Genomic DNA, 22,994 nt, shown 5'->3' on the forward strand with positions numbered 1-22,994 from the left:
GGCTGGTGCTTGGACATTGTCTCTCATTCAGGGTTAAGTGCCTTCCACAAAAGCTGAATAGTCTAGCTATAAACGAGACTCAGTCCTGTCCAGGTAGAAAAATAAAGCCTAAACAAAAACAAAATGGCGACAGTCCGAACACGTAGCTACATCTTTCTTGTAAATGGAAATAAAATAAAATAAAGGTAGCTTAATAGGCTACTGCGTCAGTCCTTATCCAAGGGATTGAATAAACCTCTCCACTTCTGCTGGGGTTTGAAAGGTGTGGGGTCTCTCGTCGTGTGTTACCAGGAGCTGGGCTGGAAAGATGATTGTGCTTGTGGATCCCCCTGTCTCTCAGCTTCTTTCGGACCTGATCGTAGTCGCGCTGCATCTTGTGCACCCCGGCAGAGAGGTCGATGTGAAAACGGACCGGCTTGTTCTTGTAAAGGACCTGTCCCTTGGTTTTGGCTGTCTTTAGTACTCGCTCCCTGTCCTTAAAATTCATGAACCTCATGATCAATGTCCTTGGACGACCCGTGCGAGAGTCTACCGGAGCGCCGATTCTATGAGCCCGCTCCACTACCAAGCCCTCCCGCGGATCCATGTTCAGAGCCTCCGGCAACCACTTCTCCAAAAATGCAGGTGCATCCTGGCCCTCTTCTTTCTCCGGTAGGCCCACCAACCTTACGTTATGTCGCCGACTCCTGCATTCCAAGTCATCCACTTTGTCAGTAAGGCTTTTGACGGTGCTTTCCAGCGTGCTAACTCGGGGTGTTAGCTTCTTAACGTCGTCCTCCACGTCAGAAATCCATTGTTCAGCCTGTTCCATGCGACCCATGCATTCCTATATTTGTGTCTTTACATCCGCAATTGTCGCTTGCACTCCATAAATTTTCTTGTAAAGTCCACTTTTCAAAGACTGTATGGCTTTCATGATATCTTGGTTGCTATTCTTATGTGTCTAACATTTCGTCATCTTCTTCCTCGTGGTCGTCTTCTTCGTTAGCCATATTTTCAACCTGCATGGCGTCGCTAAGCTTCTCAGGCCCTTCCTCGTGTCGCGATTTCCTTTTCTCCTTCTCTTTCTTTGCCTTTTCTTTCGGGTTTTTCCCTGACATTTTAGTTCTGGGTACTCTTATACACGTATTGCGTGACTTTGGACAAGATTCGGATTAGTATTGTAGGATTAATTTACACGGTAGCTGCAGAGCTTGAGATTTACGACCTCCTAGTCCCTCGCCATAACCGGAAGTCAAGCCATGCCTTGTTACTCCTCAGGGCTAACACGAAATGCCTTGACAGTAACTTTCTTCATTCTACTGTAACATTATGGAACAGCCTTCCCCCTGCTGTTGCGTGAGACGTCACATAAGTAGCGTTCGTGCCTTCAAGAAGAGATTGAGCAAACACCACCTCAGTATGAGACTGCAATCCTAAAAAAGGACCTTCAAACATACACAAATCAGCCTTATCTATATTCCTGATTAACTGCAGATCAGTGATAGGCTCACTGAATAGTATTCATGAAACTTGTATCTGTAAAAGCATAATAATAATTTATTTAAAATTCGCCAATAATAACAGCACACCGATTTATCAGTCGGGCTCTAAATTTCACCTTGTCAGATAAATCCTGAGTCTGACATTCTTGTGTAAGAAGTCGGGTTGTTGTGAAGCGTCTAGTGTGTTGGTATAGTGTTCTGTGCCTGTCACGTCTCACTCTCAACCTTCACCGCTGGCTAGCAGAAATGCGAACAGGAGAGCCAAGCACTTAAGTCTCTCCCTGCCAGTACATAGCCTGTCCAACAGCAAGCCCTATGTAGTGCCTCCTCGTGGCGACACACAGTAACTGGGTATACCTTGGACCCTGGCTGAACTACAAGGGACTCGGAGGAGGTCTGGCCCCTAGACGTGCGGTACGCAGGCCCACCGGTGTGTGGATATTCCCTGATGTCCACAAACCAGCCCCCAGCTATGGGTTAAATAGTGCCACTGCCTAGTGGATACCTCGGGAGAGGAATAGGCTACGGGAGTAAACCCCTACAGAAATCAACGTCTACAGTGCTGTTGTTTTTTGTTTTTCTTGCCCTTTTGTATCTGTTTAAGTCCGAGAGTACTGCTGGCGTCGTGTGTGGCTGCTCCTTCTCCCTCTCATAGCCCTCCCCTTCCCATCCACCCCAGTATGTTTGTGCTATGTTTATCTGTTGTCTTGTTTCACCCCGTTTATTGTAAAGCGACTTTGAGTGTTAGAAAAGTGCTATATAAGATTGATTTATTATTATTATTATTATTATTATAAATCCCTCTATAGACATGACAGAGGATCTGCAGCTAAAAACTGGTCTTTTACCTGTTTCCTACTTCTGTCTGTCCTATCCTCTCCAGGTGCATGTTGTCTGTGCGGAATGGCCTGCTGGTCATCATCATGCTCATCTCCAACCATAAGAGCCTGGCAGAGCAGCTGGTGGCGTGTGGCGTCATGTCTGTGCTGAAGAAGTGTCTGCCACCGTCCAGACCTGAGACCATGCTGGCCATCATTGCTCTCAACCACATCTCCATGGTCCACAAGCTGGAGAGGAAAGGTATGGCGGACCTCCACAGTGTAGTAGGCTAGGTCGTCTTGATATCCAGTGATGTTTTTACATGTTGTTTGAGCGGAAATAAAGACCAGCAATGATTCTAGTCAGGCAGACGATGAACACACAGCTCAGTCTCCTCAACAATAGACTTGGGGGAAGACAGTGTTTTAATACCACTACGAGGTATTCTTCTGACATCCTGACATTCAGTTCCTGTGTCAGCTTTTTAAATTTTGTTTTTTGTTTTTGTTTTTTTTTGGGGGGGGGGGGCTTTTTTCTCCCCAATTGTACTTGGCCAATTGCCCTATTTTCCGAGCCATCCTGGTCGCTGCTCCACCCCCTCTGCTGATCCAGGGAGGGCTGCAGACCACCACATGCTTCCTCCGATACATGTGGAGTCTCCAGTCGCTTCTTTTCATCTGACAGCGAGGAGTTTCACCAGAGAGACGTAGCACATGGGAGGATCACACTATTCCCCCCAGTTCCCACTCCCCCCTGAACAGGCGCTCCAACTGACCAGAGGAGGCGCTTGTGCAGTGACCAGGACACATACTCACATCCGGCTTCCTACCTGCAGACATCGCCAATTGTGTCTGTAGGGATGCCCAACCAAGCCAGAGGTAACACAGGGATTCGAACTGGTGATCCATGTGTTGGTAGGCAACGAAATAGACTGCTATGCTACCCGGATGCCCCCAATTCTCTGTGCTTTTGCTCAGAATTGGATAAACCCAAAAGGCCCTATTTTCTTTTTTGTTTTATTTTCTCCTCAGAGGTGAGAGAACCAAAAAGTCATCCTCACTACATGAAGACTCAGTTTTGTTTCATATTGCAAATTTTTCCAACAAATAAAAGAAATGTATCTGACTCAGGGTGCAGAAATTGTGTCCGAAATATTATATTAAGTTTCACAAAGGCCTTTAATCTGAATCAGATTTCATTTGTTTAGATGCTGTAACTGGACATAGATATGGTCAAATGGGATGTTAACAGTGTTGTGTCTGCGTTTGCTTCTGCGTGTGTGTGTGTGTGTGTGTGTGTGTGTGTGTGTTTCTGTTTCCAGAGTCGAAAGAGGAGTTAAACTTCAAGGATACAGAGCTAAAGATGGTGGTTGTGAGTCTGAAGGAGATGAATGCCACTAAGGAGGTGATTCTGACCCTGGAGCAGCTCCTCTGGGACAGCACCTCCCAACTGGAGGAGGAACGCAACCAGGTACCAGTTTTATCGCTCATCTAGATATTCATTCATTACACTAAATATGGAGCTGCCAAGGCAGAGGAAAAGAGGAACGCCAAAGATGAGGTTTATGGATGTGGTGAGGGAAGACATGCAGGTGGTTGGTGTGACAGAGGAAGATGCAGAGGACAAGAAGAAATGGAAACAGATGCTCCACTGTGGCGACCCCTAACAGGAGCAGCCAAAGTTGGTAGTAGTAGTAGACACTAGATACATTCAATATCACTGTGTGTTGGTTACCCAGTCTTTACATCAACTAGACAACAAGATGAAATGGTCAAGCAGTGGCCTCGCAAGGACAGGATGAAAGAGAAAACAGGATTTGATAAAATGAATGTGAAATAATTCATTCCTTCATCATCAGCCGCTTTTCCAGGGTCGGGTTGCGGTGGCAGCAAGCTAAATAGGGCACTACAGATGTCCCTCTCCACAGCAACGCCCTCCAGCTCCTCCTGGCGTTCCCAGGCCAGATTGGACATGTAGTCCCTCCAGCGAGTTCTGGGTCTACTCCGGGGTCTCCTCCCTGTTGGCCGTGCCTGGTAAACCTCCAAAGGCGCCCAGGAGGCATCCTAATCAGATGCCCAAACCATCTCAACTGGCTCCTTTCGATGCGAAGGAGCAGCGGCTCTACTCCAAGCTCCCTCTGGATGTCCGAGCTCCTCTGCCTATCTCTAAGGCTGAGCCCAGACACCCTACGGAGGAAACTAATTTCAACCGCTTGTATCCGCGATCTCACCCTTTCAGTCACTACCCAAAGCTCATGACCATAGGTGAGGGTTGGAACAAAGATTGACTGGTAAATTGAGAGCTTTGCCTTCCAGCTCAGCTCCTTCTTCACCACAACGGTCCGGTACAACGTCCACATTACTGCTGATGCTGCACCAATCCGCTGGGTTGGGGTTGAGTTGTTGCCTCAAGTGAAGGAGTTCAAGTATCTCTGAGTCTTGTTCACGAGTGAGGGTAGGATGTAAAATAATTTAAAAAACAAAAATCATCATTGTTTTGGAAAAAAAGACGATGATGATGATAAAAGGAACAGAAAACACACCAATTAAAAAAACATGAGAAAGTTGTTTTTAAAGGTGACTCAGACTGTATGTCAGCTCATACAGAGATAAATGGCAAAGCTACGAGCCAAACCAGGCCAGTCTTAAAAGTAATTAAGAAAATTGAATTCAATGAAATTACAAATTCAAAAAACATTAAAATCAGCTCTAAAACAGGTTGCCAGTGAAGATAAGCTAGAAATAGTGATGTACTCACATTTCTTTGTACCAGTTAAAACTCAAGCAGCTGCATTTTGAACAGTATGGAAGCTAGCGAGAGCCTTTTTCCCCCAAAATATTTTCATTGAAGAATAATAATTACATATTTTCAGTTACACATACACTACCGTTCAAAAGTTTGGGATCACATTGAAATGTCCATATTTTTGAAGGAAAAGCACTGTACTTTTCAATGAAGATAACTTTAAACTAGTCTTAACTTTAAAGAAATACACTCTATACATTGCTAATGTGGTAAATGACTATTCTAGCTGCAAATGTCTGGTTTTTGGTGCAATATCTACATAGGTGTATAGAGGCCCATTTCAAGCAACTATCACTCCAGTGTTCTAATGGTACAATGTGTTTGCTCATTGGCTCAGAAGGCTAATTGATGATTAGAAAACCCTTGTGCAATCATGTTCACACATCTGAAAACAGTTTAGCTCGTTACAGAAGCTACAAAACTGACCTTCCTTTGAGCCGATTGAGTTTCTGGAGCATCACATTTGTGGGGTCAATTAAACGCTCAAAATGGCCAGAAAAAGAGAACTTTCATCTGAAACTCGGCAGTCTAGTCTTGTTCTTAGAAATGAAGGCTATTCCATGCGAGAAATTGCTAAGAAATTGAAGATTTCCTACACCGGTGTGTACTACTCCCTTCAGAGGACAGCACAAACAGGCTCTAACCAGAGTAGAAAAAGAAGTGGGAGGCCGCGTTGCACAACTGAGCAAGAAGATAAGTACATTAGAGTCTCTAGTTTGAGAAACAGACGCCTCACAGGTCCCCAACTGGCATCTTCATTAAATAGTACCCGCAAAACACCAGTGTCAACATCTACAGTGAAGAGGCGGCTGTGGGATTCTGGGCTTCAGGGCAGAGTGGCAAAGAAAAAGCCATATCTGAGACTGACCAATAAAAGAAAAAGATTAAGATGGGCAAAAGAACACAGACATTGGACAGAGGAAGACTGGAAAAAAGTGTTGTGGACGGATGAATCCAAGTTTGAGGTGTTTGGATCACAAAGAAGAACGTTTGTGAGACGCAGAACAAATGAAAAGATGCTGGAAGAATGCCTGACGCCATCTGTTAAGCATGGTGGAGGTAATGTGATGGTCTGGGGTTGCTTTGGTGCTGGTAAGGTGGGAGATTTGTACAGGGTAAAATGGATTCTGAATAAGGAAGGCTATCACTCCATTTTGCAACGCCATGCCATACCCAGTGGACAGCGCTTGATTGGAGCCAATTTCATCCTACAACAGGACAATGACCCTAAACACACCTCCAAATTGTGCAAGAACTATTTAGAGCAGAAGCAGGCAGCTGGTATTCTATCGGTAATGGAGTGGCCAGCGCAGTCACCAGATCTGAACCCCATTGAGCTGTTGTGGGAGCAGCTTGACCGTATGGTACGCAAGAAGTGCCCATCCAACCAATCCAACTTGTGGGAGCTGCTTCTGGAAGCGTGGGGTGCAATTTCTCCAGATTACCTCAACAAATTAACAGCTAGAATGCCAAAGGTCTGCAATGCTGTAATTGCTGCAAATGGAGGATTCTTTGACGAAAGCAAAGTTTGATGTAAAAAAAATCTTATTTCAAATACAAATCATTATTTCTAACCTTGTCAATGTCTTGACTCTATTTTCTATTCATTTCACAACATATGGTGGTGAATAAGTGTGACTTTTCATGGAAAACACAAAATTGTTTGGGTGATCCCAAACTTTTGAACGGTAGTGTATACAATTTAAATTTTTGTATTTGCAAGAAATAAAAACAGGAGAACACTCCCTTTCTCTCTCCAGTAAAGTAAAATAGAAAAGAATAGATAAACAAACACACACACACACACATATATATATATATAGACATACTCACCCCCCACCCACCACGGCTCAATGAGACTAGTGAAGGTCCGACTGATTGCATATACACTATGGTGTAAAACAGCAGGCAAATGTTCAATCAAGCAATACCTGTCGTCCTGTGAGATGAGATATAAAAGTTTGCCATTTATGAAAGACCTTTTCTGTAGGTCCTTTTCTGTATATTTGATTTTTTTATTACAATATTTTATTAGGACAAGGATGTAGCACAACATCACAACCACAAAAGAACAGGTATTTTCTTTCTTCTTTTTTTTTTTTTTTACAATTTCAAATCCACTTTCCCAGAGTAGCTGCTAGCCATTTGGGTGCCCTAGGCGTAATTGCTTTGTGGTGACCCCCCCCCCCCGCCGTGTGATGGTGCACAAACTACCAGCCACACCCCACTGCACCACCGTGCCACCAAACCTAAATAAAAAGACAAAATTTCAATTTTCTTGTAGATAATTAAGCAGTGGCGGTTATGACTCCATTTCCCCTGCAGAAGTCGACCTTACCCTGACAAAGAAATTGGTTTTACACAGCCAATTAGCAATCTCTGAACGCTGGTCCATAGTTCATGTCAGATCTGATTACAAGTAGCCTATGATGTCCACAAGGTATTCCTGTGTGTTAAGAGGCTACAATCTGATTCTCTCAAACAGCCTTACATGATCATAATGGGTTTTGCAAACACCATGTTTTGAAATAAATATGCTAAACTTGCATAAATGCTTTGCTAAAGACGGATGGATCTGGCATGTTAATGATTGGTTTGAAGCAAGGGGTATTGACATATGATGAGTAGGCTAACTATTACGGAGAAAAACGTATTCATGTATTTCAGAATAAACTGTAATCTATTGTCGAAAATCTGTACCTAGTAACGTAACTACTAGCTTCCCTTAAATATTTGCCTCCTAAACAATGCTGGTAACGTTAAAGATTATGAGATATTTGCTTGCAGCTAACGTTATAAGATCTTTAGCTTGCTAACTTTAGCAAGCTGGTTGCCTCAAGATGTTTCCTACTGTTAGGCTATGTATGTTATGCATTCCAAGGCTAACATTTTAGCATTTTACAGTATTTTAAGAATTAACATTTCTAAAACATGCCTGCAAGTGACGCACGAGCGTCATCCCACTGCTTCTTCTTTTTTCGTTTCTCTGCTCCCAATTCCTTTTGCCTTTTTGAAGCAATAGTGTGTAGCTAACGTTTAAGTTTGCGCCAGGCTTGAGTTTGTTGGGCGCAATCGCAGACTATAGGAAGGAGGAGGAGGGGACACCATAATTCATTTTATTATTTCGAGGAAATATGTATATCTTTGTATTACCTATAATGGTCTTGTGATACCAGTTATAATTGTGCTTCATGTTACATTTAAATAATAATCATTATGCAAATTATAAATAAATAAATAATTCTGGTGCCCCCTCTGGCAGTTGGTGCCCTATGCACAGTGCGTGATGTGCGTTGTGGGAGCGGCAGCCCTGCACTTTCCCTCAAACCAGGGCCCCTATGAGCCAACTATGATTCCCGCCCCACAGTCCTCCTTGATGGGATGGAAACGGTGCGTAAAGCATGAAGTCAAATCGAGCACTCACATCCACAGCGACACAAGCAAACAAAAAGTAAAAACCACAATAATACAGACATATAAACAAATACTAGAAAAGAAGAGTTGGTGGTTGCGGACATTCAGGCCCTCATGCTGGACTATTGAAGATCCGAAGGTCAGGAAGACGCAACATGCGCTCTACTGCACATGCAGAGCCTTCGTATACTCCTCCGTATACAGAGATCTTATATGGGGACCATGTGGCAGGCAGACAGCAAAAGCTGCGCCCGATGCAGGCAGACACAAGACGTACCATTACTGCGACACTCTGCCAGGGGGAAGCTGGTCAACATAATTGATCAATGGTCTCCAGTGAGAGTAAAATATGTCAGAGGAACCTCTCAGTGTAAATTTAATTTTCTCCAGTTTTAGGAGAGACAGAATATCGAGCAGCCAGGATTTAAATGAAGGTGGCAGGGTGGACTTCCATAAAAGGAGAAATTTCCTACAGATCAAGGTAAACATGATAATGTTGGTTTGGACGGTTGTTGTAGTGATTTCATCTGGAGGTCTACCAAAAATAGCTACATGAGGGGAGGGAGGGATTTCGATTCTGGCAATCAAAAAATGATTGCCAGAATCAACTCAATTTGGGGCACGACCAGAACATGTGGGTCAGATCACAGGGGGCTTGTGTGCATCTAATACATCTATCATCTAGTCTATCTTGGTAAAATCTCAAAAGTTCTGCTATAATGGAGTCTATTAAGTACCTTAAACTGTATAAGGCTAAGCCTAGTGCAGCTGGAGGATGAGTTGACCCCTCTTAGGGCTTTTTCCCAGAAATTATCAGAGAAGGTAATCTGCAATTCATTCTCCCAACCAGTTTTGACCTTGTTAATGATAGACTCATCCACTGGGGATAAGTATAACATCTACACCATTGGGGGGGCGGGATTTGGGGGAACTGGGGGGAGTGGGTTCTAGCAAAATCCCATCGCTGAAAATATCTAAAAAAAAATCAGAGCTGCCCAAATCGAAAGCTGCACGTAATTGATCAAAGCTGGCAAACAGGCTGTCTCTATACAAGCTTTCCAAGTGGTGGATGCCTTTCCTCTTTAGAAAGATAAATCTAGGGTCAGTTCCAGCTGGCAAAAATAAATGATTATTGTAATTAGGGATCACCTGGGGGAGAGTGAGCCACCCAAAGTAACGTCTAATTTGTGCCCAGATTCTCAGAGTGCCGATAACAATGGGGTTAGATGTGTACTGTGAGGGAGAGAGGGCCAGGGTGCTGCATGCCAAGACCTGGGGTGAAGATGAGGAGCATGAGTCACCCTCAGTCTGATACCAGCTACTCTGAAGTGAAACAAACCAGAGCATGACCTTGTGTGCATTGGTGGCCCAGTAGTAGCCAAGGAAGTTGGGTAAGCCAAGCCCACCCAACGACCTATCTCTCTGTAGCAAGGTTCTACCAATTCTCGCATGCTTACCAGCCCAAATAAACGAGGACATAATGCCATCAAGAGAGTTGAAAAGCGATCTAGGCAAAAAGACAGACATTGGAAAACATATAAGTACCTAGGTAAAATATTCATTTTGATAATCTGTACCCTTCCCGCTAAAGAAAGTGGTAGATGACTCCACCTCTCTAGGTCAGATTTGACTGTTGCTGTTAGTGCCATAAGGTTTTGTTCCCGTAGTGAACGAATGGATCTAGTAATAACGATGCCCAAATATTTAAATCCTGAGTTAGATAGTTTGAAAGGTATTGACGACATTGGTAAATCTGCAGCCAATTGATTGATAGGGAAACATACGCTCTTTTGGATATTTAATTTATAACCCGAGAGCACACCAAAAGATTCCAAGACTGAAAAAGATGAGGGATAAAAGCAGGTCATCAGCATACAACGAGACTCTATGTTCTCTACCCCACCTCCGGATACCCTTAAGCCCGCTCTCTGCCTTTAGAGCAATCGACAGTGGCTCGATAGCAATCGCGAACAACAGCGGTGACAATGGACATCCGTGGCGCGTCCCACGGAAGAGGGGGAAGGGTTCAGAGCATTGGGTATGTGTACACACCGATGCATAAGGGGAAGAGTAAAGTAACTGAATCCATGAAACAAGGCCTTCACTAAAGTCGAATTGTTGTAGCGTAGCAAACAAATAGGCCCACTCCACCCTGTTGAAGGCTTTCTCAGTGTCAAGAGATATGATCACCTCTGGTTCAGTAGAGGGTGGAGTGTGAATGATGCTGAGAAGTTTTCGTACGTTCGTGAAAGAGTGCCTCCCCTTTGTAACATATTCTAATCGCCAAGCAAAGACTTTAGCTAGTATTTTCATATCCACAGATAAAAATGAAATTGGACGATACGACGCACAGTTCAATGGATCCTTGCCTTTCTTAAAAATCAGAGAAATAGAGGCCTGCGTATGGGTAGGCGGCAGCGAGGCCTGGTGGTGAGGCTGATTAAACTAGGGATGATCCGATCTCAAGGATCGGGATCGGGGCCGATCCAGGCATTTTTTAAGAGATCGGATCGGATTAGATTGAGCAGAAAATAAGTCCGATGTTTTGTTTTGTTTTGTGACACCTCCACTCAGTCCACTGTCACGCAGCTGTCGTAAACAGGAGCACAATTTGCGGCAGAATCAGGCATGACCAGCATGCAGCTAAAATTTCTGAAGTGTGGTGTTATTTTAAAATAGAAACTGAAAATAGCCCAACAGCCACGTGCAATGCAAGCATTTCGCGGGGCGGTTTTTGTAGAGCTGCGTATAATGCCACTAACTTGATTAGGCACCTAAAAAAACACGAAACGGAATTTAACTAGTTCACTCAGCTAACCAAGGCGAAGGCTGCACCGAAGCAACTCACACTGGAGGGTATTTTTGAAAAGAGAGAGAAATCTCCTCCTGGCAGCGACAAGGCTAAAAAGATAACTGAAAAAGTAGCTTAATTCATCGGTTTGGATGACCAGCCCATCACTGTGGTAGAGGACACTGGTTTTTGCCGTCTTTTGCAGCTGTTGGAGCCACGTTATGTCCTACCCCCCCCCCCCGGCACTACATGTCATGCACTCATTTTTAGTGTTCTAGTTTTAGTACAATGCTGCACTAAGGACTTGATTGTTGTGACTGAATCTCAAAGTTAAGCTACCATTTTGAAGTGGAATTGTGACTATTTGCACTACGTGGAATAAGCTATATATTTTAGTTTGTTTACAATTACTTGGTTATTTTGTTAAAGAACAAATTAAAACCAATGCTGCGCTACAAGTGGATATGTGATAAGAGGCATATTTATACTGTTTATTTTGAAAATAAATAAAAACCCATTAAGGAACAGCTTGGATGCAGGCATTTTCTTTCTTAATGCATTGCAGAGCTATTCAATTGTCACGCATATACATTGGATTGGTTATTCTAGGAAAATGTATCAGGTCGGTATCGGCAGATAGCAATATTAAATGATTGGAATCGGATCAGGGCCCAAAAAACTTGATCGGGACATCCCTAGATTAAACATTTCAAGTAATAATGGGGCTAACTGATCGGAAAACGTTTTATAAAATTCCACCGGGTACCCATCAGGGCCTAGGGACTTGCCGCTATGGATTGACTTAATTGCTTCTTTGATTTAAGAAAGCGTTAAGGGGGCATCAAGCATTTGGCGATTGCTGGTAGAAATCTTGTGCGTGTCTAAATTCTCAAAAAAGTTAAGCAGTTGAGCTTCATCCGTGGTAGATTCTGATGTGTAAAGCTGGGAGTAGAATGTTCTTGGCCTTCAGTTGGTGGGCCAATAAGCGACCAGACTTGTCTCCATGTTCATACATGGTCCCCCAAGAGCGCATTAAGAGACTTTCTGCCTCTCTTGTTAGGAGAGGATCGAGCTCCATTTTGAGTCCTATCCTTTCTTTATATAGATTGGGTGATTGGTTAGTTGTGGGCCGATTGTCTATGTTGGCAATAGACTAGTTCCCTTTGGCATGCTCTATGAAGTTTATTGGCATGAGACGTATGTGAAATAATTTTGCCCCTAATAAAGGCTTTGATGGTTTCCCATATCAGAGGTGCAGGAGTCTCTTCATTTTTATTTGTCTCACAAAAGAATGTAATTGACTCAGATGTAATTGCAAAAGTTTTTATCAGCTAACAAAAGAGGGTAAACACGCCGGAACCTAAATCCCTTGGGCTTAAGGTCCAACTGAAGGTCTAGAATCACAGTAGAATGGTCTGATACATTTATTGGTGAATATTGGGTGGATACAATAGATGGGACGAGTGTTTTATCCAGAGTGAAATATTCTATACGAGAGAATGAATGATGTGTATGGGAGAAAAACGAATATTTTCTAGTAGAGGGGTTTAGAAATCTCCATGGGCTGACAGAACCATATTGGTCCATAAAAGCGGAGAGAGTCTGAGACATTTTTGAGGACGCAATATGTCTTGGGCTGGATCTGTTGAGTGTTGGGTTTATAACACAATTCATGTCTCCTCCCAGTATCAATAAGTGTGAATTTAATTTTGGGATAGAGGACAGCAGTAATTTCATAAAACTGTCATCATCTGAGTTGGGGGCATAAACGGATGCTAAAACGACTGGTTTCTGATAAAGCATACCAGAGGCAATGACATAGCGGCCATTTATGCCGGTGATGACAGTGTTAGGAGTCAAAAGTATATTTTTTCTAATTAGTATGGCTGTACCCCTCGTTTTCAGACTAAATTTGGAATGGAGTACCTGTCCAATCCAAGGCCTACTTAGTTTATGCTGGTCAGAGTTACATAAATGTGTCTCCTGAATAAACATTATGTCCGCGTCTACACTTTCATTATGTGCAAAAATCTTTGCACATTTCACAGGTGCATTCAACCCACCAGTGTTTAGCGAGATGATCCTCACTAACTGTCCGCCACCAGTCCCTATGCCAGCCACACTAGCCATGACATTGCATATAACTTAAGGAATGTCAGGGCGGTCCTAGACTGCAAGCAACAATGAGTAGAGGAAGTACAACACATGGGAACAACACAATATAATGTACGTGAGTTCGATGAAAAAGAACTCCCATTTAAAGAGTAGACAAACAAAGAGGTCTTCCCACCCACCCTAACCTGGCTCTGCCTTCCCATTCTATCCCTCCCAACCCAACCCAGACTTGTAGCCCCAGGAGATCTAACACTCCCCTTTTCTGCCCCCTCCCACCTCCCTGTCCCTTTGCTTCCCATAATACAAACCTCTGCCAAACGAATTGACACAAACTTCCTTTCTTTATCAGCCTTCCTTCTCAAGACGTCTTGGCACCCCCATCCCTTTACTAAAACTATTAACAAATGTAAACAGTTGTGAACAGTTATGAATAACAAATTCGCAGATTCCGTGGCAAGAAAATTGTAAAGATTTAAAAGAATAACAGAGTGCCTCAGGAACACAACTTGGGCTTACCCGTGGTAAAAGAAATCGGTGGAAAACATTACCAGTGGTGTAAACGTACCATGAGGCTCTATCAGTACCACAAATATAGCTCTATTAGACACAGGGCACAGCGGGACAAGACAATAGAAAACTAGTTAAATAACAGTAAAAAAGCATACATCATAAATAAAAAAGGAAAAAGATAATAAATAAAAATTATGTATATATACATACATGCATGCATACATATGCATATCTAAATACATACATACATACATACATACATACATACATACATACATACATACACATGCATACATATACACACATACACACACAAACACACACACTTAACATATAAAATGTACCACCAACAGAGCTCTGAGGGCACAACCAGAGCTTACCCATGACAAACCGCAATACAAAACAATGCACAACACCACCAATAATGTAAACCCACCGAGAGGCTGTATCAGTATTAAACTAGTTCTATTAGAAACGGTACCAAACACGGCGTGACCAGATAACATAAAAAGGCAAAAGGCATCATAAAACGTTGGGGAACACCATCCGTGAAATCGTTACTACTGTGGCACATCACAAACAGAAATGCAAAGTTTGTCACCGTCTATGTTGTGGAGTTTGGCAAGTGAAGCTGCCGCCATTTTTTAGCTGCTAAATTCCCAAGCTAGCCATAGCTAAAATGTGGGTCGATCTGTGAAAGAAAAAATAAATCAACAAAAAAAACATGGGCTCTTCATACAGCAGAAAAACCAGGTGATGTACGATGTGTACTGCCCAGCCCAGTTTAGCGATTAAGCTAGTTGGACATCAGCTCCTGTTGGTGGCTAGCAGCGAAGGCCGCGGCCTCCTCGACTGAAGAGAACCTCTTCTCAGCTCCGCTTCTCAGTGTAATCTGCAGACGTGCTGGAAACAGAAGAGCTGATCTGAGGCCCAGGTTGTCCAGCTTAACCATGACGTCCCGTTACTTTGAACGCTGCTCTAGCACCTCCGGGGTGTAGTCTTCAAATATCTGTACGGGCGTCCCGCGGTACTGGAGATGTCCTCGTCTCTTGTGGGCTTCGCAGACGATCAGGTCCTTGGTCTGGTAGCGGTGGAGCCGGATGATTACAGGTCATTGTCTCAACCCTGGCTGCGATCTGTCTACAAGCGACCTGTGCTCGGGGTCCAGCTCAGGAGGAGATTGAAGAACCTGATCGCCTAGCAATTCGACCAGGAGTTTTAAGAAGAAGTCCGTAGGTCGAGGCCCCTCGATAGATTCGGGGAGTCCAACAATATGGATATTATTCCTACGGCTCCAACACTCCAAATCCCCTGTCTCGGCAGTCAGCTTGGCATTGCTATCAGCTAAGACCTTGCGTCGCTCCTCCAGCTCTTTGATTCGCTGATCATGTAGGTCAGCCGTCGACTCCAGAGCACTGAAGTGACACACTGACCGTGTTCGGTTACTGTAGCCTGGGTGTTGTTCAGTTTCTCCTCCAGAGCCACAAACACCACTTTAAAATCGGCAGAGATGTTAGCTCTGTGCTGTTCTAGCGGGCTAGTTATGCTAGCCATACTTGGGCTATCACGTGGTGTGGTCGAAACTTCAGCATCTCCCCTCTTAGATGACTTCGTTGATTTCGACATTATCGGTATGTACTATGAATAACAGTTTCTGTTCGCATATATATTTTTGATTGTCAGGGGTTATGTAAAAGTACTATTTCAAGTAAACTCACGGGAGAGCGAGACCCAATACGTCTTCTACATTCCGACATCACCGGAAGTCCCCCATGTATATGGTGTCTTTAAGCCGCTGGGTAATGGAAGGGGCACCTAGCAGACTTCCAATGCAATAGTAAGATGTCTGGCTAGTAAGGATGTGAAAGTTATAATATCTGTTTGTACAGAATTTGTGACAATTTCGGCAGGTGTGACAGCGCGCACAGATGCAGTGGCTTTGTGCTCCTCTTACCGGTGGTTCTTGTTGATATAAATATTGACTATTATTATCTCCCTAGTCGAGGAAATGAGGGCAAACATTTACTACAGTCGCCAAGAACTTTTAAAGATTGGCACAGCCTTTACAGAACACTATTTCAACTAAAAAACAATACCGCAGGAGTTTCTCAGACCACTGCATCTAACGTGTATCCCTATCCCCGAGGGGAGGCAATGCAGATGGCACCAGGAGAGTAAACAAGTGGGGTAAGCGAGGTGGTTGCTAGCCAGGCTAAGGTTGCTCCATGCAAAACTTCTCTCCCTAGTGTTTTTTTCTCATGAATGTAAGATCACTCGCAAATGGAACACAGACTGAGTGTCGCTATACAGAGAACTACAAAGGACTGCTGTGTTCTGATTTTCACGGAGATGTAGCTGAATCACGATATACTGGTTGCTGCATTTGAGCTAGCAGGCCACTCACTTTATCGCACCAACAGAATATCTGACTCTGGTAAGAAGTCAGGTGATTTGTTTGCATAAATGCAAAATGGTGCACGAATACAACCACAATGAATAAAATTTGCTCTCCGGACCTGGAATATCTAATGCTTAAGTGCCGGCCGTTTCACTTGCCTAGGGAATATACTGTTGTTTTTGTCATAGCAGTATACATACCACCACAGTCTAATGCTAAGCTAGTGCTTGGACACATGCATGACGCCATCAGTAAACAACAGAACACACACCCTGATGGAGTTTTCATCATTGCTGGGGAGTTCAACCAAACTAACCTCAAAAAATGTTCTTCCCAGATTCTCCCAATATGTCAAATGCACAACCAGGGGGGAAAAACATCTTAGATCATGTGTATACTAACATAAAGGACACTTACAGAGCCATACCTCACCCCCACCTTGGACAGTCAGACCACCTCTCTTTGTTTCTTGTCCCAGCACACAAAGCCCTTGCTATTGGTGCTAAGCTGACCAGCAGGACAGTTAGTTTGGCCTGAGGGAGCCTTCTCTCAACTCCAGGACAGTTTTGAACACAGAATGGAATATATTTGCCCAGCAGATAGACCTGGATGGGGTACACTCCATCCAACCTCCAGTCAGTTTCAGCTGTTGGGAGACCCACAAATCCTTGTTCTATAGATTGGCCATGGATGGTGATTTGAAGTGGAGACTCTTGGAGTATCGTGAGGCACAACGGCAAGGGTTTTGGTTTTCTTGATGTTCACAGAAAAGCCAAACATTTCGTTGGAATCAACAAAGGAGTTGGAGATCATCTGAAGACCTTCTGGAGTCAGGGCAGGAGCAGCATTATCATCAGCATATTGAAGCTCGATGATGACGTTGGTGGATGTCTGGTTCTTAGACTTCAAGCGCTGGAGATTGAATCCTAAAGCGGTTTTTGATCCCACCACCGATATGATCTTTGCGGCGCAACAGCTCATGGAGAAGGCAAAAGAACAACAGAAGACAATGTTTTTCATCTTTTTCGACCTCGAGAAAGCATTTGATTCTCTTCTGAGAGCCATTTTGTGGGATGTGCTATCCAAATTTGGATGCCCTGACCACTTCATCCAGATGATTCATGCCCTCCATGATTAAATTAAAGGCTGTGTCTGTTTCCGTGGAACCCTTTCCAAGCCTTTCCCCATGGATTGTGGAGTAAAGCAAGGCTGTGTTCTAGTGCCTACGTTATTTTCCATGTACCTTGCTGCTCTCTTGCAGAAGACAGATCAGTCACTTGGCGGTAAAGTCAACATATGTTACCGCCTTGATGGCAGCCTGTTCAATCTCAATTCTGTTCAATATTACTGATGTAAATCAACAAAAACAAAAAGCAGAAGAGAATTGGTCAATAATTCTTTAGTTTGACTGGAGATTCTTAAAATATTCCATGAAAGGTCCCCACACCCTTTGAAACTTGTCCTTGGAGTTACAGACTGAGTAGCGGATCTTTTTGAGGTTTAGACAGGACATAACATCGTTCAGCCACTGAGCGTGGGTGGGCGGGGCAGCATCCTTCCATCTCAGCAATATTGCAGACCTGGCCAACAGAGAAGCGAAGGACTATATGCAGCATTTGGATTGTGTCAGGTGTACGTCATCCTTGCCAGTGGTGCCAAACAGGGTGACCAGAAGGTTAGGTTCTAGTATAAAATTGAGGGCTAGGGATAAGGTTTGGAAGACATCTTTCCAGAACATATATGTCTTTTTGATGGTGGGAGGAAAAGTAATAGCGTTAAGTTTTCTATTAAACATTTAAAAAAAAACTGGGATCAGAAACCCATACAGGCCTGGAGCTTTATTAGATTGCATCGCTTTAATCAACTGTGTTACTTATTAAAGAGAGAATGTGGCGTTTCCAATTTTTTGCAGGACTAGGATCAATAACAGGATTTGCAAAATTTTCAAGAAATTCTCTCATTTTTGTATCTTTTGGGTATTCATATTTATATAGTGAAGAGCAAAATGATTTAAAAGTGTCATTAATTTCCATAGGATCGGTAGTAATTATATTATTGTGGTGGACACTAGGGGCTATGCCTCTCACCCAGCAGGGCTGTGAGCTGGGAACGTGGTTTATGTTCCCGGGCTCTCTGGTGCAAGGAGATGGCGCGGGAGCGGCCTCTGTTTCTTCCACCAGCGGTTCAGGGGCAAGGATAGGCGTTGCGTCCCTCCGTGCACGTTTGAGGTGCTGGGAAACTCCAGGGCCAGCGCTGGTGGAAGTAGTGAGCTGCTCTTCATTAAGGACTCAATGTGAGGAAGACGGTTTCTGGCGGACTCTGGCTCGCAAAAGAGCCTACTCCCTCCAGCTAGCACAGACATGTCAGCCGAGACAGGGGGAGCCGGGCCATTAACACACGCTAACATTTTATCATTAGGTGATGTTTTTCAATGTTTGCTGGCGGATTTTCCATCGGTGACTACAGCTGCCTTTTCCACCGCGGTTACTAAACACGGTGTAGAACATTTCATTTCCACTGTGGGACCGCCAGTTTTTGCACGTGCACGGCGCCTCATCGGGGTAAAATTGGTTATAGCTAAGGAGGAGTTCGCCATCATGGAGCGTCTGGGTATAGTGAGGCATTCCAACAGCCCTCGGGCCTCGCCGCTTCACATGGTACCCAAAGCAGATGGGTCGTGGCGGCCTTGCGGCGACTTTCGCCACCTGAACAACGTCACCGCCAATGACCGCTATCCCATCCCACACATACAGGACTTTTCCATACGCCTGGCAGGTACCACTATTTTCTCTAAGGTGGACCTGGTGCGCGGCTATCATCAGGTTCCTGTGCGCGCAGAGGACGTGCCCAAGAAGGCTAACGACCCTGTCGATTGGACTCCCGAACGGGTCCAGGCCTTTGACGGAGCTAAGTGCGCCCTGGCTAACGCTGCCGTCCTCGCCTATCCCACACCCACGGCGTCCATAGCTTTAACAACCAACGCGTCTGACATAGCCGTGGGGGTTGTGGTTGCCACTCGTATCTTTTAGCCGCAAACTGCGAGATAGCAAGCGCAAAGTACGGCATTTTTGACCGGGAGTTGCTGGCACTAGACCTTGCAACCTGTCATTTCCGCTTCCTGCTGGAGGGTCGCTCCTTCACGGCTTATGAGGATCATAAACCGCTGACTTTCGCCATGTCCAAGGTGACTGAGCGGTGGTCTGCTCGTCAGTTGCGCCACCTGGCGGCCATCTCTGAGTTCACAACGGACATTCAGCATGTGGCCGGGAAGTCCAACCCTATTGCTGATTGTCTGTCGCGTGTGCTCGTGTGTCCTGTGCACCTCGGTGTGGATTTCTCCGCTATGGCTGCCGACCAGCCCAGCGACCCGGATGTCCTTGCCCTTAGGTCAACGCGTACTGGCCTCAAGCTAGAGGATGCTGTGATGCAGGAAGGCAGTCCTGCCCTCCTCTGTGATCTCTCCACTGGCCATCCCCGCCCCGTTGTTCCAGTGGCCTGGTGCCGTCGCGTTTTTGAATCGATTCACTACCTCTCGCACCCTGGAGTTCGAGCGTCGGTGAAGTTGGTCGGTTCCAAATTCGTCTGGCCTGGCCTCCGCAAGGACGTCAAGGGGAGGGCGGCTGCATGTGTGGTGTGCCAGCGCGCTAAGGTCCACCAGCACACTAAGTCGCCCCTCGAACCGTTTCCGATCCCGGCCAGAAGTTTCGACCATGTGCATGTGGACCTGGTGGGCCCTCTACCTTCTTCACAGGGTTTTACGTACCTGCTCACAATGGTAGATCGGACCACCAGATGGCCAGAGGCTGTCCCTTTGTCCTCCACAACATCCTCGGACATTGCACGCGCGTTTCTTTCCTCCTGGGTCGCCTGTTTCGGCACTCTGTCAGATATCACCTCAGACAGGGGCCCACAGTTCGTGTCAGAGCTCTGGTCAGCACTTGCGCGATCCTTGGGTGTGCAGGTACACCGCACTACCGCGTACCTCCCTCAGGCTAACGGCTTGTGTGAACGTTTTCACCGGTCGCTCAAGGCAGCGCTGCGCTCTCGGATGGTAACTGGGTGGACTGTTTACCTTGAGTTATGCTCGGGTTGCGTTCGGCTCCTAAGGAGGACCTCGACGCTTCGCCCGCTGAGCTGGTGCTCGGTCAGCCGCTCCGCGTCCCTGGGGAATTTTTGCCTGGAGTTCCACTCCTCGACCCCATCCGGCCGTTTATCCTTTTTTGTCCGACAGCACTCGGGTTCCAGGCCCCGTTCACTACTGATTTCCGCGGTCGTTCATGCCTGCGGAGCTCATGTCGGCTCGTTTTGTTTTTGTACAGCATGATGCTCACCGCTCACCGCTTGCCCCTCCAACCCCCATACGATTGCCCGTTTCGGGTTCTTGAGACGGGTCCTAAGGGTTTTGTGCTGGATATGGGTGGGCGTAGGGAGCGTGTCATGCTTGATAGGCTTAAACTGGTGCACAGGGTGGCAGACGAAGTTGTGTTTCTGACCCAGGTTCCCCGTCGGGGTCGCCCTCCTTCCAGGACCCCGGCAGTGTCTTCACAGGTTCAGCATTCTGCTTCTCAGCCAGCATTGAACTGTGTTTCACCTACTGTTTCGGCTGAGGGATCGCGCAGCCGTTATGGCAGGCTGCTTAAGCCTCCAGTGAGAAACAGATTTTCTTTCCAGGAGTCCCTTCTGGGTGTTCGGGGGGAGGCTGTGTGGCGGACACTAGGGGCTATGCCTCTCACCCAGCAGGGCTGTGAGCTGGGGACGTGGTTTACGTTCCCGGGCTCTTTGGTGCAAGGTTGTTCCTGTTTCAGTTCTGTTTTGGAGCTGAGGAATAAAGTTCAAACTCGCCTTCGTCTCCTGTGTTTTTCCTCATCCTGCCACATTATAAGTGTTTTCAATTTGAGGTATCAGGTGTGAAGCAGCTTGTCACCTTAGCTAATGAGCCAACAAACGACTTGCTTTGTCGCCATGTTCATAATATGAATTGCGGGTATGTAGTAACAGGCGGCTCTGCAGCTTCTGTTAAAATGAGGTCGAATTCTACTTGCAAATCAAGGCGCTGTTTAAGAAGTTCTGGAGAAGGATTTAGACCATATCGTTGAGCAAGGTTACTTATCACAGATGTAAGTTTATTAAGCCAAGTGTTCATTAGTTGAATAAGTGGAAAAAGAAATAATTTGCCCCCTAAGATAAGATTTAAGTGCCTCCCAAAGTAAAGAACAAGAAGTGGAATCAATTTGAATATGGGCAAGGAAATTATCAATTGAGGTCAAAATGAACTCACAAAATTCTTTGTTTGCCAAGAGAAGGCAGTTGAATCTCCAAAGTGGTGGACTACATCTGTAAGTAGATAATTGAATATCTAATAATAATAAAAGGTGTGTGATCAGATATTATAGTGCTTAAATAATCAGAAGAAACGACACAAGAGTTTTAAGTACTGTCTATAAAACAGACAAGTTACGGGGATTAGACCAATCCAACATCAGGTCAATAAAAATTGAAATCCCTCCCCCAAAATCAACGAGTGAGTATTTAAGAAGGGAAGGTTACTTTATAATCTGTTGTCAAATTCAGTGTCATCAAAATTTGTGGCATAGACATTTACCAAACAAAACCTTTTTCTTTTTTTTTTTGCATTAGCATGCCTGCAGCTAAAAGATATCTAACATTGTTATCAGCAATGACATTTGTCGATGAGAACTCAATTTTCACATTAATTAAAATGGCAAACCCTCTTGGTTTAGAGTTAAAGTTAGAACAAAAGACTTGACTTACCCAAGAACTATGAAGCCTATGGTGATCTTTAAGCCGAATGTGTGTCTCCTTTAAGAATACGATATCTGAGTTTAAACATTTTAAATGGGTAAACACATTAGATCTCTTGATAAGATTACCCATACCTCTAATATTCCAACTAAGAAATTTGACATGTGCCTGTCCCAGTAATGCTGGGATTTACATTGCTGTTAATCATTTATGTGAAATAAAAAACAAAAGTACAAATAGCCATAAAGAGCCGAGGTCCACCCAATAAACACCCACAAAGACATGCGAGCAAGCGCGCGCGCGCGCGCACACACACACACGCACGCAAAGTCCCCATATAAACAATGAATAAGTCAAGTCACTTTTATTTGTATTGCCCAATATCACAAATTCTTTGCCACATCAAATATGTGGATCATAGTATTAGTAATATTAAATATCCTAAATAACCCATGTCCATTTACAGCTCAGAACCAGAAAAATTAAGTATTGGCAAGACATTAGTGTTGCACAAAACACATAAACAAATAACAAAGTCAAATAAAGGTAAAGTCAAATAAAGGTAGAGCCAAAGATATAAAACAAGGTATTGCATAAGCAAAATTATTACACTGATCTATAAAGGCATAAAAAAAGTATACTCCATGGTACACAAAGGTGACCTATAAAAAGCACTGAAATATTAGAGAAGAGTACAAAAATAAAATCTCTTATATGCCTATAATCATACAACAACTTAGTTTAGTTTTACAAGAATAACACTAACCTTGTTAGTGCACCAAAACAGAAAACAACCTATTTATGCAAAATTAAATATGTAAGTATTGTAAACAGAAAGGAATCCACAAACTGTAGACAAGTATTACATTGATAACCTTTTAACAGCAACCAAGAA

General features: G+C 44.4%; 1 protein-coding gene across 6 annotated transcripts in view; it reads left to right on the top strand.

Moving 5' to 3' along the window:
- The window catches only part of LOC130122616 (cullin-9), a 268,978-nt gene that overhangs the window by 99,810 nt on the left and 146,174 nt on the right, over positions 1-22,994 (top strand). For all 6 annotated transcript variants that reach the window (XR_008811248.1, XM_056291554.1, XM_056291556.1 and 3 more), the window contains 2 exons: positions 2,368-2,564; positions 3,625-3,773. Coding sequence is in view for 5 of the 6 variants with exons in the window: in XM_056291554.1 (XP_056147529.1) it covers positions 2,368-2,564; positions 3,625-3,773 (346 nt within the window). In the remaining variant the exon portion in view is untranslated. The remainder of the gene's footprint in view (positions 1-2,367; positions 2,565-3,624; positions 3,774-22,994) is intronic.

The sequence above is a fragment of the Lampris incognitus genome, chromosome 13, assembly GCF_029633865.1.
Source record: "Lampris incognitus isolate fLamInc1 chromosome 13, fLamInc1.hap2, whole genome shotgun sequence".
Classification (NCBI taxonomy): Eukaryota; Metazoa; Chordata; class Actinopteri; order Lampriformes; family Lampridae; genus Lampris; species Lampris incognitus.